The sequence below is a fragment of the Scyliorhinus torazame genome, chromosome 14 (assembly GCF_047496885.1).
Source record: "Scyliorhinus torazame isolate Kashiwa2021f chromosome 14, sScyTor2.1, whole genome shotgun sequence".
NCBI lineage: Eukaryota > Metazoa > Chordata > Chondrichthyes > Carcharhiniformes > Scyliorhinidae > Scyliorhinus > Scyliorhinus torazame.
The window spans coordinates 121,523,085-121,547,306 of record NC_092720.1 but is presented as its reverse complement, the minus strand read 5'-3'; the positions used below and the strand labels follow the sequence as shown (position 1 = coordinate 121,547,306).

Sequence of the window (24,222 nt, the reverse complement as noted above, 5' to 3'; positions counted from 1 at the left end):
GTCACTACTGATGTATATATTTGGTGCTTTACGGTAAGGCCCTGTACTACAGGTACGGGGGTATTTCCCTGCCTGATGGCTCCGCCCAGTAGGCGGAGTATAAATATGTGTGCTCCTCGTACAACAGCCATTTTGCCAGCTGCTGTTGGAGGCCACACGTCTTAGTGTAATAAAGCCTCGATTGCATCCAACTCTCGTCTTTGTGTAATTGATCGTGCATCAATTTATTACACTAAAGTTTTCAGAAGATGGACCTCCGCATCAAGCCGATCGCCTGCAGCTGGATCCGCAATCATACAACGCCAAAAAGGACTTTCAACATTGGCTAGCCTGTTTCGAAGCTTACATCAGGTCTACACCAGACCCAATTCCAGAAGCTCAGACGATTCAGATCCTCTACACGCGGCTGAGCTCCAACGTCTTTCCACTTATCCAGGACGCGCCAACCTATGAAGACGCCATGGCGCTACTGAAGGAAAACTACGCTCAGCAGACTAACACGCTCTATGCCAGACACACCATCTCCACTCGTAGTTAACTTCCTGGTGAGTCAGTGGAAGATTTCTGGCGTGCTCTAATTCCCCTAGTTAGAGACTGTGACTGTCAGGCCGTCGCGGACAAGGAACACTCAAACTTGCTCATGAGAGACGCTTTTGTTACGCGGATAGGGTCGGATTACATCCGCCAGCGCCTCTTAGAAGGGGCCACGCTTGACCTCGCGGCGACCAAAAAGCTAGCGCTCCCGCTGACGGTCGCTTCGCGCAACATCCAGGCCTACACCCCCGGCCGCGCGGCCCACCCCCCTACGCATCGTGGACGCCACAGACGGCCACCCCATCGGGGACCCCACTCAGCCAACCCCACGCCTGTGCCACCCGGCAGCCAACCAACCCCAGGGGCCCCAAATGTTACTTCTGTGGGCAGCCAGCACACCCCCGACAACGCTGCCCGGCCCGGAGCGCCCTTTGCAGGGCCTGTGGCAAGAAGGGACACTTTGCTGTGGTATGCCAGGCCCGCGCAGTCACCGCTACTGTTCCCACCCCCCCCCCCCCCACGTACAGTCAGTGGGCCCCACCATCTTCCCCTCCCCGGACCACGTGCAGCCCGTGGGCGCCGCCATCTTGTCCTCCCCTGGATCATCAGGCGCCGACATCTTGTTTCCCCCACAACACGTGCGGCCCGTGGGCGCCGCCATCATACCAGGATCCATGCCCCCCAGGCACCCCATCGTCTGCCACCATCGACGGCCAGCCGCGTCTCGTCTCGGTCACGATTGACCAGTCCCGCCCACGCAACCTAGCAACAGCCTCTGCCAACGTGAAAATCAATGGACATGAGATCTCCTGCCTGCTGGACTCTGGGTCCCACTCCATGGCGATCCGGGGGTACTGCATAGCCTCTCTCACTGTCCAGGGCGTGGAGTTCATTGGCTTCCGCCTCTACGTCCTTCCCAACCTCTGCGCTGCCCTGCTACTCGGCCTGGGCTTCCAGTGCAACCTCCAGAGCCTGACAATGAAATTCGGCGGGCCCCTACCACCCCTTACTGTGTGCGGCCGCACAACCCTAAAGGTCAACCCACCTTCCCTATTTGCAAATTTAACCCCAGATTGCAAACCCGTTGCCACCAGGAGTAGATGGTACAGCACCCAGGACAGGACCTTCATCAGGTCCGAGGTCCAGCGGCAGCTTCGGGAAGGCATCATCCCCTGGAGAGCCCAAGTGGTAGTTGTGAAAACTGGGGAGAAACACAGAATGGTCGTGGACTACAGCCAGACCATCAATAGATACACGCAGCTCGATGCGTATCCCCCTCCCACGCATATCTGATATGGTCAGTCAGATTGCACAGTACCGGGTCTTCTCAACTGTCGACCTAAAATCTGCCTACCACCAGCTCCCCATCCGTAAGGCGGACCGCCCATACACTGCCTTCGAGGCAGATGGCCGCCTTTACCACTTTCTTAGGGTTCCCTTTGGCGTCACCAACGAGGTCTCGGTTTTCCAATGGGAAATGGACCGAATGGTTGACCGGTACGGACTGCGGGCCACTTTCCCGTACCTGGACAACGTCACCATCTGCGGCCACGATCAGCAGGACCATGACACCAACCGTGCCAAATTTCTCCACACCGCCACTCTCCTCAACCTAACTTATAACAAGGAGAAGTGCGTGTTCTGGGGCCCGTTCCCGGCCGCATGTAACGCCCCCTCCCCCACTGCCCCAAGGCCTTCAAACATTGCCTGCGGTCCTTTTCTTACTATGCCCAGTGGGTCCCAAATTATACGGACAAGGCCCGTCCACTCATTCAATCCACTCTTTTTCCCCTAATGGCCGAGGCTCACCAGGCCTTTAACCGTATCAAGGCCGACATCGCCAAGGCCGCGATGCACGGAGTCGACGAGACGTTACCATTTCAAGTCGAGAGCGACGCATCAGACGGCGCTCTGGCCGCCACCCTCAACCAGGCAGGCAGGCCAGTGGCATTCTTTTTATGAACCCTTCATGCCTCTGAAATTCGGCATTCCTCCGTCGAAAAAGAGGCCCAAGCCATCGTCGAAGTTGTGCGGCATTGGAGACATTACCTGGCCGGCAGGAGATTCACTCTCCTCACTGACCAATGGTTGGTAGCCTTCATGTTTAACAACACACAGCGGGGCAAGATCAAGAATGATAAAATCTTGAGGTGGAGGATCGAGCTCTCCACCTACAACTACGAGATTTTGTATTGCCCCGGTATGCTCAACGAGCCCTCCGATGCCCTATCCCGAGGTACATGTGCCAGTGCACAGGTGGACCGATTCCGGACACTGCATGACAACCTTTGTCACCCGGGAGTCACACGTTAGTACCACTTCATCAAAGCCCGCAATCTGCCCTACTCCGTCGAGGAAGTCAGGGCAATCACCAGAGACTGCCAGGTCTGTGCGGAGTGCAAACCGCACTTCTACCAGCCAGACTGTGCGCGCCTGGTGAAGGCCTCCCGCCCCTTTGAACGCCTCAGAGTGGACTTCAAAGGACCCCAACCTCCACTGACCGTAACGACTCAGTGTGGTCGATGAATATTCCAGATTCCCCTTCGCCATCCCATGCCCCGACGTGACGTTTGCCACCGTCATCAAAGCCCTCAACGCCATCTTCGCTCTGTTCGGCTTCCCCGCCTACGTCCACAGCGACAGGGGATCCTCATTCATCAGTGATGAGCTGCGTCAGTTCTTGCTCAGCAGGGGTATCGCCACGAGCAGGACGACCACCTATAACCCCCGGGGAAATGGGCAGGTGGAGAGGGAGAATGGGACAGTCTGGAGGGCCGTCCAGCTGGCCCTACGGTCCAGAAATCTCCCGGCCTCCCGTTGGCAGGAAGTCCTCCCCGACGCACTGCACTCCATTCGGTCACTCCTCTGCACTGCGACTAATGACACACCCCACAAATGTCTCTTTGCCTTCCCAGGAAGTCCACCTCCCGGGTGTCGCTCCCGACTTGGGAGCTCCAGGACCCATACTCCTCCGTAAGTACGTACGACTCCACAAGGCGGACTCGTTGGTTGAGAAGGTATAGCTACTCCATGCCAACCCACAGTACGCCTACGTAGCGTACCCCGACGGCCGCCAAGATACTGTCTCCCTCAGGGACCTGGCATCAGCTGGTTCCAAACACACACACCCCTCCGACCCGGCGCCACCCTCCCCTCCCCCGGCACACCCAGCCGCAACTCCTGCCCCAGGACCATCCGTCCTCCCCCGCCCACGCCCGAGGATGAAGAGGATTTTGGCACGCTCCCGGAATCACCGAAGATCAGACTGACACCGGAATCGCCGACGTCACTGCGGCGCTCCCAACGGCAGATCAAGGCTCCGGACTGACTGAACCTGTAACTTGATTGGGACTCTTAAAAAAAAAACATCATCCTTCTGTATAATTCTCCTCCACCCCCGCTGGACTCAATTTTTTTTCTGTACTTTAAAACATCTACTTGTATATAATTCTCCACCAGCCCCGCCAGACTCAATTTTAACAGGGGGTGAATGTGGTAGTCATCACTGATGTATATATTAGGTGCTTTGTGGTATGGCCCTGTACTACAGGTACGGGGGTATTTCCCTGCCTGCTGGCTCTGCCCAGTAGGCGGAGTATAAATATTTGTGCTCCCCGTACAGCAGCCATTTCTCCAGCTGCTGGAGGAGGCCACACATCTTAGTGTAATAAAGCCTCGATTGCATCCAACTCTCGCCTTTGTGTAATTGATCGTGCATCACATACCTCACACCAACAACCCATACACACCAACACACCTTATACACACACACACACCTCACCCCATTTCCCTCCTCTCCTTTCCAGGTTGAGATCCCCCACACCCCCAGCACTTTGTTGCAGGGGAAGATTTTCCCTCCCCTTTGTCCAGAGAGAGAATCCTTCGCCACTTCGACCCATGGAGAGTTCTCCCTCTCCCTCCCTTCCCACAGACCAATGGAATTTACGGGATGACAGTGACTTACCAGCCACACCACCAAGGCACAGTGTCCCATCTGTGCTGCCGCATGGAGACCGGTCATGCCATCGTGTGCCCGAAGATTCAAGTTGGCATTGCAGTCTTTCACCAGGAATTCCACAATGTGAATGTGGCCTGCCTGACAGGCCAGATAGAGGGGGGTGGCACCATTCCGAGTCTGTTTGTCCAGAGCCCTACAGAGAAGGAGCAAGAATGACTTCAGTACAAATCCTGGAGCAGACTTCAATAACATCTGGCAACAAAACCCTTGAGAGTAAGTGGGAGCCATTGCGACAGGCGTTATGTGTGTCCGGGGTTTGTGGCCACTGGATGGAGAAGTAGTCAGAAGGGTTCCAAGTGCCCTGGGCTAGGAGTTGACCTCGTGATCACAATTCACTCCCAGCTGCTGGTCAGCAATCAGCATGATTCTGGCCAAGACCTACTCCTCCCCCAAACCCACAATCCAGCACCCAACCTTCACCACCAAACACACAGAGCCCATAGTATGGAGAGCAAGTGCCTGAGGAACCTGTGCCCCAGAGAGATTCAGTGCCTGAGCAACCTGTATCCCAGAGAGAGTCAGTGCCTGTGACCTGTGCCCCAGACAGAGTCAGTGCCTGTAAACCTGTATCCCAGTGAGAATCAGTGTCTGAGGAACATGTATCCCAGATGAGAGTCAGTGCCAGTGGAACATGTACCCCAGAGAGATTCAGTGCCTGTAAACCTGTATCCCAGAGAGAGTCAGTGCCTGTGACCTGTGCCCCAGACAGAGTCAGTGCCTGTAAACCTGTATCCCAGTGAGAATCAGTGCCTGAGGAACATGTATCCCAGATGAGAGTCAGTGCCAGTGGAACATGTACCCCAGAGAGATTCAGTGCCTGTAAACCTGTGTCCCAGAGAGAGTCAGTGTCTGTGGAACCTGTACTCCAGAGAGAATCAGTGCCTGAGGAACCTGTACCCCAGAGAGAATCAGTGCCGTGGAACCTGTACCCCAGAGAGAATCAGTGCCGTGGAACCTGTACCCCAGAGAGAGTCAGTGCCTGTAAACCTGTAACCCAGACAGAGTCAGTGCCTGTAAACCTGTAACCCAGACAGAGTCAGTGCCTGTAAACCTGTAACCCAGACAGTCAGTGCCTGTAAACCTGTAACCCAGACAGAGTCAGTGCCTGAGGAATCTGTAGCCCAGAGAGCGTGAGTGCCTGTGGAACCTGTATCCTAGAGAGAGTCAGTGCCTGAGGAACCTGTATCCCAAAGAGAGTCAGTGTCTGTGGAGCCTGTATCCCAAAGAGAGCCAGTGTCTATGGAGCCTGTACCCCAGAGAGAGTCAGTGCCTGTAAACCTGTACCCCAGAGACAGTGACTGTGGAGCCTGTACCCCAGAGAGAGTCAGTGCCTGTGGAATATGTAAACCAGAGAGAGAATCAGTGCCTGAGGAACGTGTATCCCAAAGAGAGTCGTGCCTGAGGAATCTGTACCCCAGAGTCAGTGCCTGTAATCCTGTATCCCAGAGAGAGTCAGTGCCTGTGGAACCTGTACCCCAAGGAGAATCAGTGCCTGTGGACCTGTACCCCAGACAGAGTCAGTGCCCGTAAGCCTGTAACCCAGAGAGAGTCAGTGCCTGAGGAATCTGTAGCCCAGAGAGCGTGAGTGCCTGTGGAACCTGTAACCCAGACAGAGTCAGTGCCTGAGGAATCTGTAGCCCAGAGAGCGTGAGTGCCTGTGCAACCTGTATCATAGAGAGAGTCAGTGCCTGTGGAACCTAGACCCCAGAGAGAGTCAGTGCTTGTAGAACCTGTACCCCAGACAGAGTCAGTGCCTGAGGAACCTGTACCCCAGAGAGAGTCAGTGCCTGAGGAACCTGTACCCCAGACAGAGTCAGTGCCTGAGGAACCTGTACCCCAGAGAGTCAGTGCCTGAGGAACCTGTACCCCAGACAGAGTCAGTGCCTGAGGAACCTGTAGCCCAGAGAGCGTGAGTGCCTGTGCAACCTGTATCATAGAGAGAGTCAGTGCCTGTGGAACCTAGACCCCAGAGAGAGTCAGTGCTTGTAGAACCTGTACCCCAGACAGAGTCAGTGCCTGAGGAACCTGTACCCCAGAGAGAGTCAGTGCCTGAGGAACCTGTACCCCAGACAGAGTCAGTGCCTGAGGAACCTGTACCCCAGAGAGTCAGTGCCTGAGGAACCTGTACCCCAGACAGAGTCAGTGCCTGAGGAACCTGTACCCCAGAGAGAGTCAGTGCCTGAGGAACCTGTACCCCAGACAGAGTCAGTGCCTGAGGAACCTGTACCCCAGAGAGAGTCAGTGCCTGAGGAACCTGTACCCCAGACAGAGTCAGTGCCTGTGGAACCTGGACCCAAGAGAGAGTCAGTGTCAATGGAGCCTGTACCCCAGAGAGAGTCAGTGCCTGCAAACCTATATCTCAGACAGAGTCAGTGCCCGTAAGCCTGTAACCCAGACAGAGTCAGTGCCTGTAAACCTGTACCTCAGACAGAGTCAGTGCCTGAGGAATCTGTAGCCCAGAGAGCGTGTGTGCCTGTGGAACCTCTATGCTAGAGAGAGTCAGTGCCTGAGGAACCTGTACCCCAGAGAGAGTTAGTGCCTGTGGAACCTGTACCCCAGAGAGAGTCAGTGCCGGAGGAATCTGTAGCCCAGAGAGCGTGAGTGCCTGTGGAACCTGTATCCTAGAGAGAGTCAGTGCCTGAGGAACCTGTACCCCAGAGAGAGTTAGTGCCTGTGGAACCTGTACCCCAGAGAGAGTCAGTGCCTGAGGAATCTATAGCCCAGAGAGCGTGAGTGCCTGTGGAACCTGTACCATAGAGAGAGTCAGTGCCTGTGGAACCTGGACCCCAAAGAGAGTCAGTGCCTGAGGAACCTGTACCCCAGAGAAACCTGTACCCCAGAGAGTTACTGCCTGTGGAACCTGGACCCCAGAGAGAGTCGGTGCCTGACGAACCTGTATCCCAAAGATAGTCAGTGCCTGAGGAACCTGTATCCCAGAGAGAGTCAGTGCCTGTGGAACCTGGACCCAAGAGAGAGTCAGTGTCAATGGAGCCTGTACCCCAGAGAGAGTCAGTCCCTGTAAACTTGTTCCTCAGAGAGAGTCAGTGCCTGTAAACATGTACCCCAGAGAGCGTCAGTGCCTGTAAACCTGTACCCCAGAGTCAGTGCCTGTAAACCTGTACCCCAGAGAGAGTCAGTGCCTGTAAACCTGTACCTCAGAGTCAGTGCCTGTAAACCTGTATCCCAGAGAGAGTCAGTGCCTGTGACCTGTACCGCAGAGAGATTCAGTGCCTGAGGAACATGTACCCCGGAGAGAGTCAGTGCCTGAGGAACCTGTACCAGAGAGAGTCAGTGCCTGAGGAACCTGTACCCCAAAGAGAGTCAGTGCCTGAGGAACCTGTACCCCGAGAGTGATTCAGTGCCGGCGGAACATGTACCCCAGAGAGAGTCAGTGCCTGAGGAACCTGTATCCCAAAGATAGTCAGTGCCTGAGGAACCTGTATCCCAGAGAGAGTCAGTGCCTGAGGAACCTGTATCCCAAAGATAGTCAGTGCCTGAGGAACCTGTATCCCAGAGAGAGTCAGTGCCTGTGGAACCTGGACCCAAGAGAGAGTCAGTGTCAATGGAGCCTGTACCCCAGAGAGAGTCAGTCCCTGTAAACCTGTTCCTCAGAGAGAGTCAGTGCCTGTAAACATGTACACCAGAGAGCGTCAGTGCCTGTAAACCTGTACCCCAGAGTCAGTGCCTGTAAACCTGTACCCCAGAGAGAGTCAGTGCCTGTAAACCTGTACCTCAGAGTCAGTGCCTGTAAACCTGTATCCCAGAGAGAGTCAGTGCCTGTGACCTGTACCGCAGAGAGATTCCGTGCCTGAGGAACATGTACCCCGGAGAGAGTCAGTGCCTGAGGAACCTGTATCCCAGAGAGAGTCAGTGCCTGAGGAACCTGTATCCCAGAGAGAGTCAGTGCCTGAGGAACCTGTACCCCAAAGAGAGTCAGTACCTGAGGAACCTGTACCCCGAGAGTGATTCAGTGCCGGCGGAACATGTACCCCAGAGAGAGTCAGTGCCTGAGGAACCTGTATCCCAAAGATAGTCAGTGCCTGAGGAACCTGTATCCCAGAGAGAGTCAGTGCCTGAGGAACCTGTATCCCAAAGATAGTCAGTGCCTGAGGAACCTGTATCCCAGAGAGAGTCAGTGCCTGAGGAACCTGTATCCCAAAGATAGTCAGTGCCTGAGGAACCTGTATCCCAGAGAGAGTCAGTGCCTGTGGAACCTGGACCCAAGAGAGAGTCAGTGTCAATGGAGCCTGTACCCCAGAGAGAGTCGGTCCCTGTAAACCTGTTCCTCAGAGAGTCAGTGCCTGTAAACATGTACCCCAGAGAGCGTCAGTGCCTGTAAACCTGTACCCCAGAGTCAGTGCCTGAGGAACCTGTATCCCAGAGAGAGTCAGTGCCTGAGGAACCTGTACCCCAGAGAGATTCAGTGCCTGAGGAAACTGTATCCTAGAGAGAGTCACTGCCTATGACCTGTACCCCAGACATAGTCAGTGCCTGTAAACCTGTATCCCAGACAGAGTCAGCGCCTGAGGAACCTGTAACGCAGACAGAGTCAGTGCCTGAGGAATCTGTAGCCCAGAGAGCGTGAGTGCCTGTGGAACATGTATCATAGAGAGAGTCAGTGCCTGTAGAACCTGTACCCCAAAGAGAGTCAGTGCCTGAGGAACCTGTACCCCAGAGAAACCTGTACCCCAGAGAGTTACTGCCTGTGGAACCTGGACCCCAGAGAGAGTCGGTGCCTGACCAACCTGTATCCCAAAGATAGTCAGTGCCTGAGGAACCTGTATCCCAGAGAGAGTCAGTGCCTGTGGAACCTGGACCCAAGAGAGAGTCAGTGTCAATTGAGCCTGTACCCCAGAGAGAGTCAGTCCCTGTAAACCTGATCCTCAGAGAGAGTCAGTGCCTGTAAACATGTACACCAGTGAGCGTCAGTGCCTGTAAACCTGTACCCCAGAGTCAGTGCCTGTAAACCTGTACCCCAGAGAGATTCAGTGCCTGTAAACCTGTACCCCAGAGTCAGTGCCTGTAAACCTGTACCCCAGAGAGAGTCAGTGCCTGTAAACCTGTACCTCAGAGTCAGTGCCTGTAAACCTGTATCCCAGAGAGAGTCAGTGCCTGTGACCTGTACCGCAGAGAGATTCAGTGCCTGAGGAACATGTACCCCGGAGAGAGTCAGTGCCTGAGGAACCTGTATCCCAAAGATAGTCAGTGCCTGAGGAACCTGTATCCCAGAGAGAGTCAGTGCCTGAGGAACCTGTATCCCAAAGATAAACAGTGCCTGAGAAACCTGTATCCCAGAGAGAGTCAGTGCCTGTGGAACCTGGACCCAAGAGAGAGTCAGTGTCCATGGAGCCTGTACCCCAGAGAGAGTCGGTCCCTGTAAACCTGTTCCTCAGAGAGTCAGTGCCTGTAAACATGTACCCCAGAGAGCGTGCCTGTAAACCTGTACCCCAGAGTCAGTGCCTGAGGAACCTGTATCCCAGAGAGAGTCAGTGCCTGAGGAACCTGTATCCCAAAGATAGTCAGTGCCTGAGGAACCTGTATCCCAGAGAGAGTCAGTGCCTGTGGAACCTGGACCCAAGAGAGAGTCAGTGTCAATGGAGCCTGTACCCCAGAGAGAGTCAGTCCCTGTAAACCTGTTCCTCAGAGAGAGTCAGTGCCTGTAAACATGTACACCAGAGAGCGTCAGTGCCTGTAAACCTGTACCCCAGAGTCAGTGCCTGTAAACCTGTACCCCAGAGAGAGTCAGTGCCTGTAAACCTGTACCTCAGAGTCAGTGCCTGTAAACCTGTATCCCAGAGAGAGTCAGTGCCTGTGACCTGTACCGCAGAGAGATTCAGTGCCTGAGGAACATGTACCCCGGAGAGAGTCAGTGCCTGAGGAACCTGTATCCCAGAGAGAGTCAGTGCCTGAGGAACCTGTATCCCAGAGAGAGTCAGTGCCTGAGGAACCTGTACCCCAAAGAGAGTCAGTACCTGAGGAACCTGTACCCCGAGAGTGATTCAGTGCCGGCGGAACATGTACCCCAGAGAGAGTCAGTGCCTGAGGAACCTGTATCCCAAAGATAGTCAGTGCCTGAGGAACCTGTATCCCAGAGAGAGTCAGTGCCTGAGGAACCTGTATCCCAAAGATAGTCAGTGCCTGAGGAACCTGTATCCCAGAGAGAGTCAGTGCCTGAGGAACCTGTATCCCAAAGATAGTCAGTGCCTGAGGAACCTGTATCCCAGAGAGAGTCAGTGCCTGTGGAACCTGGACCCAAGAGAGAGTCAGTGTCAATGGAGCCTGTACCCCAGAGAGAGTCGGTCCCTGTAAACCAGTTCCTCAGAGAGTCAGTGCCTGTAAACATGTACCCCAGAGAGCGTCAGTGCCTGTAAACCTGTACCCCAGAGTCAGTGCCTGAGGAACCTGTATCCCAGAGAGAGTCAGTGCCTGAGGAACCTGTACCCCAGAGAGATTCAGTGCCTGAGGAAACTGTATCCTAGAGAGAGTCACTGCCTATGACCTGTACCCCAGACATAGTCAGTGCCTGTAAACCTGTATCCCAGACAGAGTCAGCGCCTGAGGAACCTGTAACGCAGACAGAGCCAGTGCCTGAGGAATCTGTAGCCCAGAGAGCGTGAGTGCCTGTGGAACATGTATCATAGAGAGAGTCAGTGCCTGTAGAACCTGTACCCCAAAGAGAGTCAGTGCCTGAGGAACCTGTACCCCAGAGAAACCTGTACCCCAGAGAGTTACTGCCTGTGGAACCTGGACCCCAGAGAGAGTCGGTGCCTGACCAACCTGTATCCCAAAGATAGTCAGTGCCTGAGGAACCTGTATCCCAGAGAGAGTCAGTGCCTGTGGAACCTGGACCCAAGAGAGAGTCAGTGTCAATTGAGCCTGTACCCCAGAGAGAGTCAGTCCCTGTAAACATGTACCCCAGAGAGCGTCAGTGCCTGTAAACCTGTACCCCTGAGTCAGTGCCTGTAAACCTGTACCCCAGAGAGAGTCAGTGCCTGTAAACCTGTACCTCAGAGTCAGTGCCTGTAAACCTGTATCCCAGAGAGAGTCAGTGCCTGTGACCTGTACCGCAGAGAGATTCAGTGCCTGAGGAACATGTACCCCGGAGAGAGTCAGTGCCTGAGGAACCTGTATCCCAAAGATAGTCAGTGCCTGAGGAACCTGTATCCCAGAGAGAGTCAGTGCCTGAGGAACCTGTATCCCAAAGATAAACAGTGCCTGAGAAACCTGTATCCCAGAGAGAGTCAGTGCCTGTGGAACCTGGACCCAAGAGAGAGTCAGTGTCCATGGAGCCTGTACCCCAGAGAGAGTCGGTCCCTGTAAACCTGTTCCTCAGAGAGTCAGTGCCTGTAAACATGTACCCCAGAGAGCGTGCCTGTAAACCTGTACCCCAGAGTCAGTGCCTGAGGAACCTGTATCCCAGAGAGAGTCAGTGCCTGAGGAACCTGTATCCCAAAGATAGTCAGTGCCTGAGGAACCTGTATCCCAGAGAGAGTCAGTGCCTGTGGAACCTGGACCCAAGAGAGAGTCAGTGTCAATGGAGCCTGTACCCCAGAGAGAGTCAGTCCCTGTAAACCTGTTCCTCAGAGAGAGTCAGTGCCTGTAAACATGTACACCAGAGGGCGTCAGTGCCTGTAAACCTGTACCCCAGAGTCAGTGCCTGTAAACCTGTACCCCAGAGAGAGTCAGTGCCTGTAAACCTGTACCTCAGAGTCAGTGCCTGTAAACCTGTATCCCAGAGAGAGTCAGTGCCTGTGACCTGTACCGCAGAGAGATTCAGTGCCTGAGGAACATGTACCCCGGAGAGAGTCAGTGCCTGAGGAACCTGTATCCCAGAGAGAGTCAGTGCCTGAGGAACCTGTATCCCAGAGAGAGTCAGTGCCTGAGGAACCTGTACCCCAAAGAGAGTCAGTACCTGAGGAACCTGTACCCCGAGAGTGATTCAGTGCCGGCGGAACATGTACCCCAGAGAGAGTCAGTGCCTGAGGAACCTGTATCCCAAAGATAGTCAGTGCCTGAGGAACCTGTATCCCAGAGAGAGTCAGTGCCTGAGGAACCTGTATCCCAAAGATAGTCAGTGCCTGAGGAACCTGTATCCCAGAGAGAGTCAGTGCCTGAGGAACCTGTATCCCAAAGATAGTCAGTGCCTGAGGAACCTGTATCCCAGAGAGAGTCAGTGCCTGTGGAACCTGGACCCAAGAGAGAGTCAGTGTCAATGGAGCCTGTACCCCAGAGAGAGTCGGTCCCTGTAAACCTGTTCCTCAGAGAGTCAGTGCCTGTAAACATGTACCCCAGAGAGCGTCAGTGCCTGTAAACCTGTACCCCAGAGTCAGTGCCTGAGGAACCTGTATCCCAGAGAGAGTCAGTGCCTGAGGAACCTGTACCCCAGAGAGATTCAGTGCCTGAGGAAACTGTATCCTAGAGAGAGTCACTGCCTATGACCTGTACCCCAGACATAGTCAGTGCCTGTAAACCTGTATCCCAGACAGAGTCAGCGCCTGAGGAACCTGTAACGCAGACAGAGCCAGTGCCTGAGGAATCTGTAGCCCAGAGAGCGTGAGTGCCTGTGGAACATGTATCATAGAGAGAGTCAGTGCCTGTAGAACCTGTACCCCAAAGAGAGTCAGTGCCTGAGGAACCTGTACCCCAGAGAAACCTGTACCCCAGAGAGTTACTGCCTGTGGAACCTGGACCCCAGAGAGAGTCGGTGCCTGACCAACCTGTATCCCAAAGATAGTCAGTGCCTGAGGAACCTGTATCCCAGAGAGAGTCAGTGCCTGTGGAACCTGGACCCAAGAGAGAGTCAGTGTCAATTGAGCCTGTACCCCAGAGAGAGTCAGTCCCTGTAAACCTGTTCCTCAGAGAGAGTCAGTGCCTGTAAACATGTACACCAGTGAGCGTCAGTGCCTGTAAACCTGTACCCCAGAGTCAGTGCCTGTAAACCTGTACCCCAGAGAGATTCAGTGCCTGTAAACCTGTACCCCAGAGTCAGTGCCTGTAAACCTGTACCCCAGAGAGAGTCAGTGCCTGTAAACATGTACCCCAGAGAGCGTCAGTGCCTGTAAACCTGTACCCCTGAGTCAGTGCCTGTAAACCTGTACCCCAGAGAGAGTCAGTGCCTGTAAACCTGTACCTCAGAGTCAGTGCCTGTAAACCTGTATCCCAGAGAGAGTCAGTGCCTGTGACCTGTACCCCAGAGAGAGTCAGTGCCTGTAAACCTGTACCTCAGAGTCAGTGCCTGTAAACCTGTATCCCAGAGAGAGTCAGTGCCTGTGACCTGTACCGCAGAGAGATTCAGTGCCTGAGGAACATGTACCCCGGAGAGAGTCAGTGCCTGAGGAACCTGTATCCCAAAGATAGTCAGTGCCTGAGGAACCTGTATCCCAGAGAGAGTCAGTGCCTGAGGAACCTGTATCCCAAAGATAAACAGTGCCTGAGAAACCTGTATCCCAGAGAGAGTCAGTGCCTGTGGAACCTGGACCCAAGAGAGAGTCAGTGTCCATGGAGCCTGTACCCCAGAGAGAGTCGGTCCCTGTAAACCTGTTCCTCAGAGAGCGTGCCTGTAAACCTGTACCCCAGAGTCAGTGCCTGAGGAACCTGTATCCCAGAGAGAGTCAGTGCCTGAGGAACCTGTACCCCAGAGAGATTCAGTGCCTGAGGAAACTGTATCCTAGAGAGAGTCACTGCCTATGACCTGTACCCCAGACATAGTCAGTGCCTGTAAACCTGTATCCCAGACAGAGTCAGCGCCTGAGGAACCTGTATCCTAGAGAGAGTCAGTGCCTGTACAACCTATACTCCAGAGTGAATCAGTGCCTAAGGAACCTGTACCCCAGAGAGAATCAGTGCCTGTAAACCTGTATCCCAGACAGAGTCAGCGCCTGAGGAACCTGTATCCTAGAGAGAGTCAGTGCCTGTACAACCTATACTCCAGAGTGAATCAGTGCCTAAGGAACCTGTACCCCAGAGAGAATCAGTGCCTGTAAACCTGTACCCCAGGCAGAAGTAGTGCCTGAGGAACCTGTACCCCAGAGTCATAGATTAATATCGTAGAATCTACAGTGCAGAAGGAGGCCATTCAGCCCATCGAGTCTGGACTGGCTCTTGGAAAGAGCACCCTATCCAAGGTCAACACCTCCACTCTATCCCCATAACCCAGTAACCCCATCCAACAGTAAGGGTAATTTATCACAGCCAATGCCCCTAACCTGCACATCTTTGGACTGTGGGAGGAAACCGGAGCCCCCGGAGGAAACCCACGCAGACACGGGGAGAACGTGCAGACTCCAAACAGACAGTGACCCAGCGGGGAATCGAACCTGGGACCCTGGAGCTGTGAAGCCACAGTGCTATCCACTGTGCTATCGTGCTGTACAGTTAAAGTGCATGGGATTACGGGTAATGTCTTGAGATGGATAGAAAATTGGTTAGCAGACAGGAAGCAAAAAGTTGGAATAAACGGGTCTTTATCCGTTTGGCAGGCAGTGACTAGTGGGGTACCGCAGGGATCTGTGCTAGTACCCCAAATGTTCACATTATATATTAATGATTTGGACGGGGAAACTAAATGTATTATCTCCAAATTTGCCGATGATACAAAGTTGGGTGGAGGGTGAGCTGTGAGGAGGATACAGAGATGCTTCAGCGGGATTTGGACAGGCTGAGTGAGTGGGTACATGCACGGACTCTCCCTCTCTCTACAGGATACAGCTACTGAGATAGTAAGAGTGCACAAGCCAGTGAGCACTATCACCATGAGGTAGAGAGTTAGTCTGGTCAAGCCAGTCGGAGGTTATCAGTTAGATTAATAGAGTGTCAACTCACAGCAGACTATGTACAGCAATCAGGAAGTTCAATAAAACAGTGTTGGACCATCTCCTGTGTCAGAAGCCTGTTTCTAGTTTCACTGCATCCAGTTGCAGTCAACGTTGAACCAACTTATTTAACACATCAGGTGCCCCTCACTGTCCTCTGGGGAAATGTCGCACCAGGCTTTGGCAGCCCTTGACCAGCGGATCTGACCACAATGCTGTTTTGATGGTGATTGGGTCACGTAAGCCCTTTCCTTGGGGAGCATTGCTCATTGGAAAGGGGGGCTCTTCGCAGTCCATGGCACCCGAGAGTTCCTGAACCCCCTTTTCCCCGTTCTTGCGGGAGAGTGACGGTTCTATGGGCCTTTTTTAGATCCAAGGTCAGTTCCACTAACAGCTTCCTTTGGGTCACCATATTGTTAATGCCACACACCAAACGATCCCTCAATATCTCAGGGAGGGATGAGCCAAAGTCACAATGCTCGATTAACTTGCAAAGGTGTGTCAGAAATTCCATAACTGATTTCCCAGGGCTCGCCTGGCTGTATTGAAATAGTATTTCTGTATTATTACTGACAGCTTAGTGTCGTAATGATTCACAACAAGCTCCACGAGTTTGCAAAATGTCCTCCAGTCCCGGTCCGCCGTTTAGGTGAGGCTCTTGATGCTGATGTCAGAGCCCCATAGGCGGTCCGGAGTATTACCTTTTGCCTTTCATCTCCAACAATATAATGTGCGTAGAAGAAATACCACATCCATTCGGCATACTGGGCCCAGTCCTCTATGCCTGCGTCAAAGGCCTCTCGCCTTGTGAAAAGTAGCAGTCTAACCCAGTCCACAAAGCCTTCCCCAAACCCAAACCGTCCCAGCACCTCCCATAAATAGTCTCACTCCACCCGGTCAAAAGCCTTTTCGGCATCCATTGCCACCACTACCTCCACCTCTCTGTCCTCCAGCGGCATCATAATCACATTGAGCAGCCTTCTGAGGTTGGCTACCAGCTGCCTGCCCTTTACAAACCCCGTGTGGTCCTCCACAATCACGTCCGGTACACAGTCTTCGATTCTGGACGCCAGGATCTTGGCCAGTAGTTTAGCGTCAACATTAATCAAGGAGATTGGCCTATAGGACCCACAGGCTTCCGGATCTTGATCCTGTTTTAATATCAGCGAGATGGTGGCTTGCGACATCGTCGGGGGTAACACCCCATTGTCCCTTGCCTCGTTAAACACCCTGACCAGCACCGGCCCCACTATCCGCGAGAACTTTTTGTAGAACTCCACTGGATACCCGTCCGGCCCCGGGGCTTTACCCGACTGCATGGCCTTCAGGCCCACCATGACTTCTTCAGCCCTAATCGTGGCCCCCAGTCCCTCTATCATCCCCCTGCCCACCTTTGGGAAGGTCAGCCCATCTAAGAAGCGCCTCATCCCCTCCGGCCCTGTGGGCGGGTTCTAAGGTATACAGCTTGCTGTAAAAGTCCCTGAATATCCTGTAAAATCCTGCCGGGTCTCCAACCCGGTTCCCTGCCCCATCCACTACCGTCCCTATTTCCCTGGCCCCCTCCTTCTTCCTAGGTTTCTGTGCAAGCATTCTGCTGGCTTTCTCCCCATACTCACACACCGCGCCCCTTGCCTTTCTGAGCTGCTCTACGGTCTTCCCAGTGGATAGCGTTCCCCAGCTCCGCCTGCAGTCTCCGTCATTCCCTAAGTAACTCTGTCCTCGGGGACTCCGCATATTCCCTGTCCGTCCGTATCATCTCCTGAACCAGTCTGTCCATCTCCGCCCTGTCCGTTCTGTCCCTATGGGCTCGGATTGAGATCAGTTCCCCTCTCACCACCGCCTTCAGCACCTCCCAGAGCACCGCTGCTGAGACTTCCCTGTATCGTTGGCCTGCAGGTAGTTCTGCATGCATTTCCCCACTCTCTCACACACACACCCTCATCCGCCAACAATCCCACCCCTAACCTCCATTGTGGGCGCTGGTAACTTTCTTTGCAGACCTGCAGGTCGACCCAATGTGGAGCATGGTCCGAAATAGTGATCGCCGAGTATTCTGTATCCCTCACCCCTTCCAAAAAGTCCCTACTAATAATAAAAAAGTCAGTACGAGAATAAACCTTGTGAACATGTGAATAGAACGAGAGCTCCTTCCCCGTCAGCCGACTGATTCTCCAGGGGTCTACCCCCCCATTTGTTCCATTATCCCCCTCAGTTCCCTTGCCATTGCCGGGACCCTGCCCGTTCTGGAGCACGACCGATCCAGGACTGTATTGGAGTCCCCACCCATAATCAGCTTGTGCGAATCCAAGTCGGGGATTTTCCCCAGCAGCCTTTTGATGAAATCTACATCATCCCAGTTTGGAGCGTAAACATTCACTAGGACCACCCTCACCCCCTCAAGCTTCCCCCGGACCATGAGATATCTACCACCCCCATCCGCAACTGTGCTGTCCGCCTCAAATTGAACCCGTTTGTTAATCATGATCACGACCCCTCTTGTCTTAGCGTCAAGCCCCGAATGGAAGACCTGGGTAATCCAGCCCTTCCGTAATCTAATCTTGTCCGCAACTCTCAAATGTGTCTCCTGCAGCAACATTACATCCGCCTTCAAAGCCCGTAAGTGCGCGAACACGCGTGCCCTCTTGACCGGCCCGTTTAACCCTCGAACATTCCAGGTGATCAGCCTGGTTGGAGGGAACCCTGCCCCCCCCCCCCCCTCCCTTGCATCGATCAGCCACCCCTTCTTGGGCCCACCCCCTGCCCATGTGCCGACCCCCCCCCCCCCCCCCCCCCAGTCCACCTCTTGGCAGCTGTCACCCCCGACCTCTTCCCTGTTACCTGGTTCAGTTCCCTCCCTCGTCAGCAGATCATCTCCCCCCCACCCCAGCAACAACCCCCTGTAACTTAACCCCTGCCATATACTGGCTGTATACACATCCCCCACCTCACTCCCGTTGACTAGCTCAAAGCAGCTAGCCTGGTGACTCTCAACTCCGGCGCCACCATGTCTCCCACCTATTGTCCCCCCCGCTCCCCTCCCCCCCGCCCATCAACACCACTTCCCCAGAACAGCCCTGTTCGAGCAATCGCTCTGGAACCGAAACAGAGAGAAAACAAACAAAGAACAAAGCTCGCCCCACAAACTGTGTAATCCTGTGTAATCCCTTCCAGCCTTACCAGAAAAATAGCAAAAAGAACCCGTACCACCCCCCAGCACCCAATAACTTAACCTTTAACTATGACTTTGGCTTTAACTTTAAAACTTTCAAACAGGCAAAAACAACCACAAGAACACCCCAAATTATAATTAAAAGAACATGCCGAATGACATCGCTAACACGTAGGACAATCCACAAACAAATGCAAACATCCCTTGAAACACTCTAACTTGAGTCCATGGGTCCTCAGCTTGGCACCAGTCCATGCCCCTTAGCGAAGTCCATCGCTTCTTCCGGGTCGTCAAAATAATGCTGCTGTTCCCCGTATGTGACCCAAAGCCACGTCGGAAAAAGTAGCCCGAACTTGACCTTTTTAAACAGGATCTCTTTAATTTGTCTGTCGGCTGCCCTCCTTCTGGCCACCTCCTGGCTCAGATCCTGATAGATGCGAGGACACTGTTGTTCCATAAGCAGCTCTTCATGCTCTTGGCCCTCTGTAGGACCTGCTCCTTGTCCACGAACCTATGGAACCTGACCAACATCGCCCGGGGGACCCCCCCCCTCGCGGCTGCCTCGCCTGCACTCTGTGTGCCCTGTCCAGCTCCAACGGACGCGGGGAAAAATCCTCCTCCACCAACTTCTGCAGCATGTCTGCCACATATGCCGTGGCATCCACTCCCTCGGCCCCCTCCGGGAGCCCAATGATTCTCAGATTCTGCCGGCAAGACCTATTTTCCAGGTCCTCCAGCCTATCGATCAGCCTTGATTCTTGCTCCTTCAACTTTCTAATTTCCACGTCCGGTACCGTTTGGAAATCCTCCTGCTCCTCCACTGTCTTCTCCAATGCCTGGACCTTCTTATCCTGGGCGTCCAGCCTTTGGTCCAGTCGCTCCACCGCTTTCTGAAGCGGTTCCAAGTTATCCCGCTTCTGTCCTTCACGACCTTCAGCATGTTGTCCAGTGCTGTCTGAACTGTGGTCCATTCGTCGGCCATCTTTCCTCCCACTTGAACTTCCACACCACCTTTGTTCAGCCCCTTCTTCGCCTGTTTACGTTCCCTTCTACTCCTTAAGTCCATACAACTCTGTATGGATCCAGATCTACAGTGCTGTTGTTTTCCCCTCCAGCGCTCAAAAGTTCCAAAAAGTCGGGGGAAAAGATCTAAATGTCCGACCAGAGCGAGAGCCACCAAATGTGCAACTTCCTCCCTCATAGCCGCCACCGGAAGTCCGATACAAAACAGATTTTTAAAATATTATTTAAAACTTTTAATAAGTGTTATTAAGTGGTCACTGGTGCTATAGAAAGTGAGTCTGGAGAATTGATAATCGAAACAAGGAGATGGCAGATGAATTGAACAAGTATTTTGCATCAATCTTCACTATAGGAGATCCCAGATGCAGCTATAAACGAGGAAGTGAAAGGGAAGGAGGAACTCAGGAAAATTACAGGCACCAGGGAAGTGGTACTGAGTAAATTGTTGGAGCTGGACAAGGACAAGGACAAGGTCCGGGTCCTACTGGACTTCATCCTAGGCTCTTAAAAGAAAGGTTGAGTGAGATAGTTGATGCATTGGTTTTAAATTTTCAAACCTCACTAGATTTGGGGAAGGTCACATTAGGTTGGAGGATAGCAAATGTAACTCCATTATTCAAAAAGGAAATAGAAAGTGGTAAATTACAGGCCAATTAGCTTAACATCTGTGATTGGGAAAATGTGAGAAACTATTATTACAGAAGTTATAGCAGGGTGTTTGGATACGCCCAAGGTAATCAGACAGTCACCATGGTTTTGTGAAAGGAAAATCATGGGCGGGATTCTCCAGTCGATTTCGGCGGCGTGAGAACAGCTGGTGAGTCAGTTTCAGCGGGAGCATTGCGGAAGGAGGTTGCTGGGAGGTAAGTCAACCTTTAAAAGCACTTGTCTTTGCAGGGGCAGGCCAGTCGATTTCGGCGGGAGAACAGCTGGTGAGTCAGTTTCAGCGGGAGCATTGTGGAAGGAGGTTGCTGGGAGGTAAGTCAACCTTTAAAAGCACTTGCCCTTGCAGGGGCAGGCCAGTCGATTTCGGTGGCGGGAGAACAGCTGGTGAGTCAGTTTCAGCGGGAGCATTGCGGAAGGAGGTTGCTGGGAGGTAAGTCAACCTTTAAAAGCACTTGTCTTTGCAGGGGCAGGCCAGTCGATTTCGGCGGCGGGAGAACAGCTGGTGAGTCAGTTTCAGCGGGAGCACTGCGGAAGGAGGTTGCTGGGAGGTAGGTCAACCTTTAAAAGCACTTGTCTTTGCAGGGGCAGGCCAGTCGATTTCGGCGGCGGGAGAACAGCTGGTGAGTCAGTTTCAGCGGGAGCACTGCGGAAGGAGGTTGCTGGAGGTAAGTCAACGTTTAAAAGCACTTGTCTTTGCAGGGGCAGGCCAGTCGATTTCGGCGGCGTGAGAACAGCTGGTGAGTCAGTTTCAGCGGGAGCATTGCGGAAGGAGGTTGCTGGGAGATAAGCCAACCTTTAAAAGCACTTGTCTTTGCAGGAGCAGGCCAGTCGATTTCGGCGGGAGAACAGCTGGTGAGTCAGTTTCAGCGGGAGCACTGCGGAAGGAGGTTGCTGGGAGGTAAGTCAACCTTTAAAAGCACTTGTCTTTGCAGGGGCAGGCCAGTCGATTTCGGCGGCGTGAGAACAGCTGGTGAGTCAGTTTCAGCGGGAGCACTGCGGAAGGAGGTTGCTGGGAGGTAAGTCAACCTTTAAAAGCACTTGTCTTTGCAGGGGCAGGCCAGTCGATTTCGGCGGCGTGAGAACAGCTGGCTGGTTAGTCAATTTCAGCAGGAGCTGAGAATTTTTCTTTTTTTTTAAATTAGTTTTTTAGGCGGGATCAGGAAGTCGACCCGCGGACGTCTGGGAAGACCCTCACCAATAAATTCTGGTGGAGAGGAAACCCGAGACACTACACGTGTAGTGTCTCCCACCCGCCCTCCTCCTCTAACCTAATAATAAAACCCATTGGTCTGAGGTAAGTACCATATCTTATTATATTATTATTATTTTTTATAAAAATTTAATTTAGTTGTTAGCCAGATCTTGGTAGAAAGTTAGAGGAATGGCAGGGAAGGGAGTGCAATGTTCCTCCTGCAGGATGTTTGAGGTGAGGGATGCAGTTAGTGTCCCTGCTGATTTTACCTGCAGGAAGTGCTGCCATCTCCAGCTCCTCCAAGACCGAGTTAGGGAACTGGAGCTGGAGTTGGAAGAACTTCGGATCATTCGGGAGGCAGAAGGGGTCATAGATAGCAGCTTCAGGGAATTAGTTACACCAAAGATTGGAGATAGGTGGGTAACTGTAAGAGGGACTGGGAAAAAACAGTCAGTGCAGGGATCCCCTGCGGTCGTTCCCCTGAGAAACAAGTATACCGCTTTGGATACTTGTGGGGGGGGGGACTTACCAGGGGTAAGCCATGGGGTAAGGGCCTCTGGCACGGAGTCTGTCCCTGTTGCTCAGAAGGGAAGGGGGGAGAGGAGCAGAGCATTAGTAATTGGGGACTCTATAGTCAGGGGCACAGATAGGAGATTTTGTGGGAGCGTGAGAGACTCACGTTTGGTATGTTGCCTCCCAGGTGCAAGAGTACGTGATGTCTCGGATCGTGTTTTCCGGGTCCTTAGGGGGAGGGGGAGCAGCCCCAAGTCGTGGTCCACATTGGCACCAACGACATAGGTAGGAAAGGGGACAAGGATGTCAGGCAGGCTTTCAGGGAGCTAGGATGGAAACTCAGAACTAGAACAAACAGAGTTGTTATCTCTGGGTTGTTGCCCGTGCCACGTGATAGTGAGATGAGGAATAGGGAGAGAGAGCATTTAAACACGTGGCTACAGGGATGGTGCAGGCGGGAGGGATTCAGATTTTTGGATAACTGGGGCTCTTTCTGGGGAAGGTGGGACCTCTACAGACAGGATGGTCTACATCTGAACCTGAGGGGCACAAATATCCTGGGGGGGAGATTTGTTAGTGCTCTTTGGGGGGGTTTAAACTAATGCAGCAGGGGCATGGGAACCTGGATTGTAGTTTTAGGGTAAGGGAGAATGAGAGTATAGAGGTCAGGAGCACAGATTTGACGTCGCAGGAGGGGGCCAGTGTTCAGGTAGGTGGTTTGAAGTGTGTCTACTTCAATGCCAGGAGTATACGAAATAAGGTAGGGGAACTGGCAGCATGGGTTGGTACCTGGGACTTCGATGTTGTGGCCATTTCGGAGACATGGATAGAGCAGGGACAGGAATGGATGTTGCAGGTTCCGGGGTTTAGGTGTTTTAGTAAGCTCAGAGAAGGAGGCAAAAGAGGGGGAGGTGTGGCGCTGCTAGTCAAGAGCAGTATTACGGTGGCGGAGAGGATGCTAGATGGGGACTCTTCTTCCGAGGTAGTATTGGCTGAAGTTAGAAACAGGAAAGGAGAGGTCACCCTGTTGGGAGTTTTTTATAGGCCTCCTAATAGTTCTAGGGATGTAGAGGAAAGGATGGCGAAGATGATTCTGGATATGAGCGAAAGTAACAGGGTAGTTATTATGGGAGACTTTAACTTTCCAAATATTGACTGGAAAAGATATAGTTCGAGTACAATAGATGGGTCGTTTTTTGTACAGTATGTGCAGGAGGGTTTCCTGAAACAATATGTTGACAGGCCAACAAGAGGCGAGGCCACGTTGGATTTGGTTTTGGGTAATGAACCAGGCCAGGTGTTGGATTTGGAGGTAGGAGAGCACTTTGGGGACAGTGACCACAATTCGGTGACGTTTACGTTAATGATGGAAAGGGATAAGTATACACCGCAGGGCAAGAGTTATAGCTGGGGGAAGGGCAATTATGATGCCATTAGACGTGACTTGGGGGGGATAAGGTGGAGAAGTAGGCTGCAAGTGTTGGGCACACTGGATAAGTGGGGCTTGTTCAAGGATCAGCTACTGCGTGTTCTTGATAAGTATGTACCGGTCAGACAGGGAGGAAGGCGTCGAGCGAGGGAACCGTGGTTTACCAAGGAAGTGGAATCTCTTGTTAAGAGGAAGAAGGAGGCCTATGTGAAGATATAGTGTGAAGTTTTGGTTGGGGCGATGGATAGTTACAAGGTAGCGAGGAAGGATCTAAAGAGAGAGCTAAGACGAGCAAGGAGGGGACATGAGACGTATTTGGCAGGAAGGATCAAGGAAAACCCAAAAGCTTTCTATAGGTATGTCAGGAATAAGCGAATGACTAGGGAAAGAGTAGGACCAGTCAAGGACAGGGATGGGAAATTGTGTGTGGAGTCTGAAGAGATAGGCGAGATACTAAATGAATATTTTTCGTCAGTATTCACTCAGGAAAAAGATAATGTTGTGGAGGAGAATGCTGAGCCCCAGGCTAATAGAATAGATGGCATTGAGGTACGTAGGGAAGAGGTGTTGGCAATTCTGGACAGGCTGAAAATAGATAAGTCCCCGGGACCTGATGGGATTTATCCTAGGATTCTATGGGAGGCCAGGGAAGAGATTGCTGGACCTTTGGCTTTGATTTTTATGTCATCATTGGCTACAGGAATAGTGCCAGAGGACTGGAGGACAGCAAATGTGGTCCCTTTGTTCAAAAAGGGGAGCAGAGACAGCCCCGGCAACTATAGACCGGTGAGCCTCATGTCTGTAGTGGGTAAAGTCTTGGAGGGGATTATAAGAGACAAGATTTATAATCATCTAGATAGGAATAAT

The 24,222-nt window shown here is 52.9% G+C and overlaps 1 protein-coding gene across 3 annotated transcripts in view; it reads right to left on the bottom strand.

The window, feature by feature from the left end:
* The window catches only part of espnla (espin like a), a 94,213-nt gene that overhangs the window by 48,351 nt on the left and 21,640 nt on the right, over nt 1-24,222 (bottom strand). For all 3 annotated transcript variants that reach the window (XM_072474736.1, XM_072474735.1, XM_072474737.1), the window contains exon 3: nt 4,499-4,685. In XM_072474736.1, the coding sequence (XP_072330837.1) occupies nt 4,499-4,685 (187 nt within the window). The remainder of the gene's footprint in view (nt 1-4,498; nt 4,686-24,222) is intronic.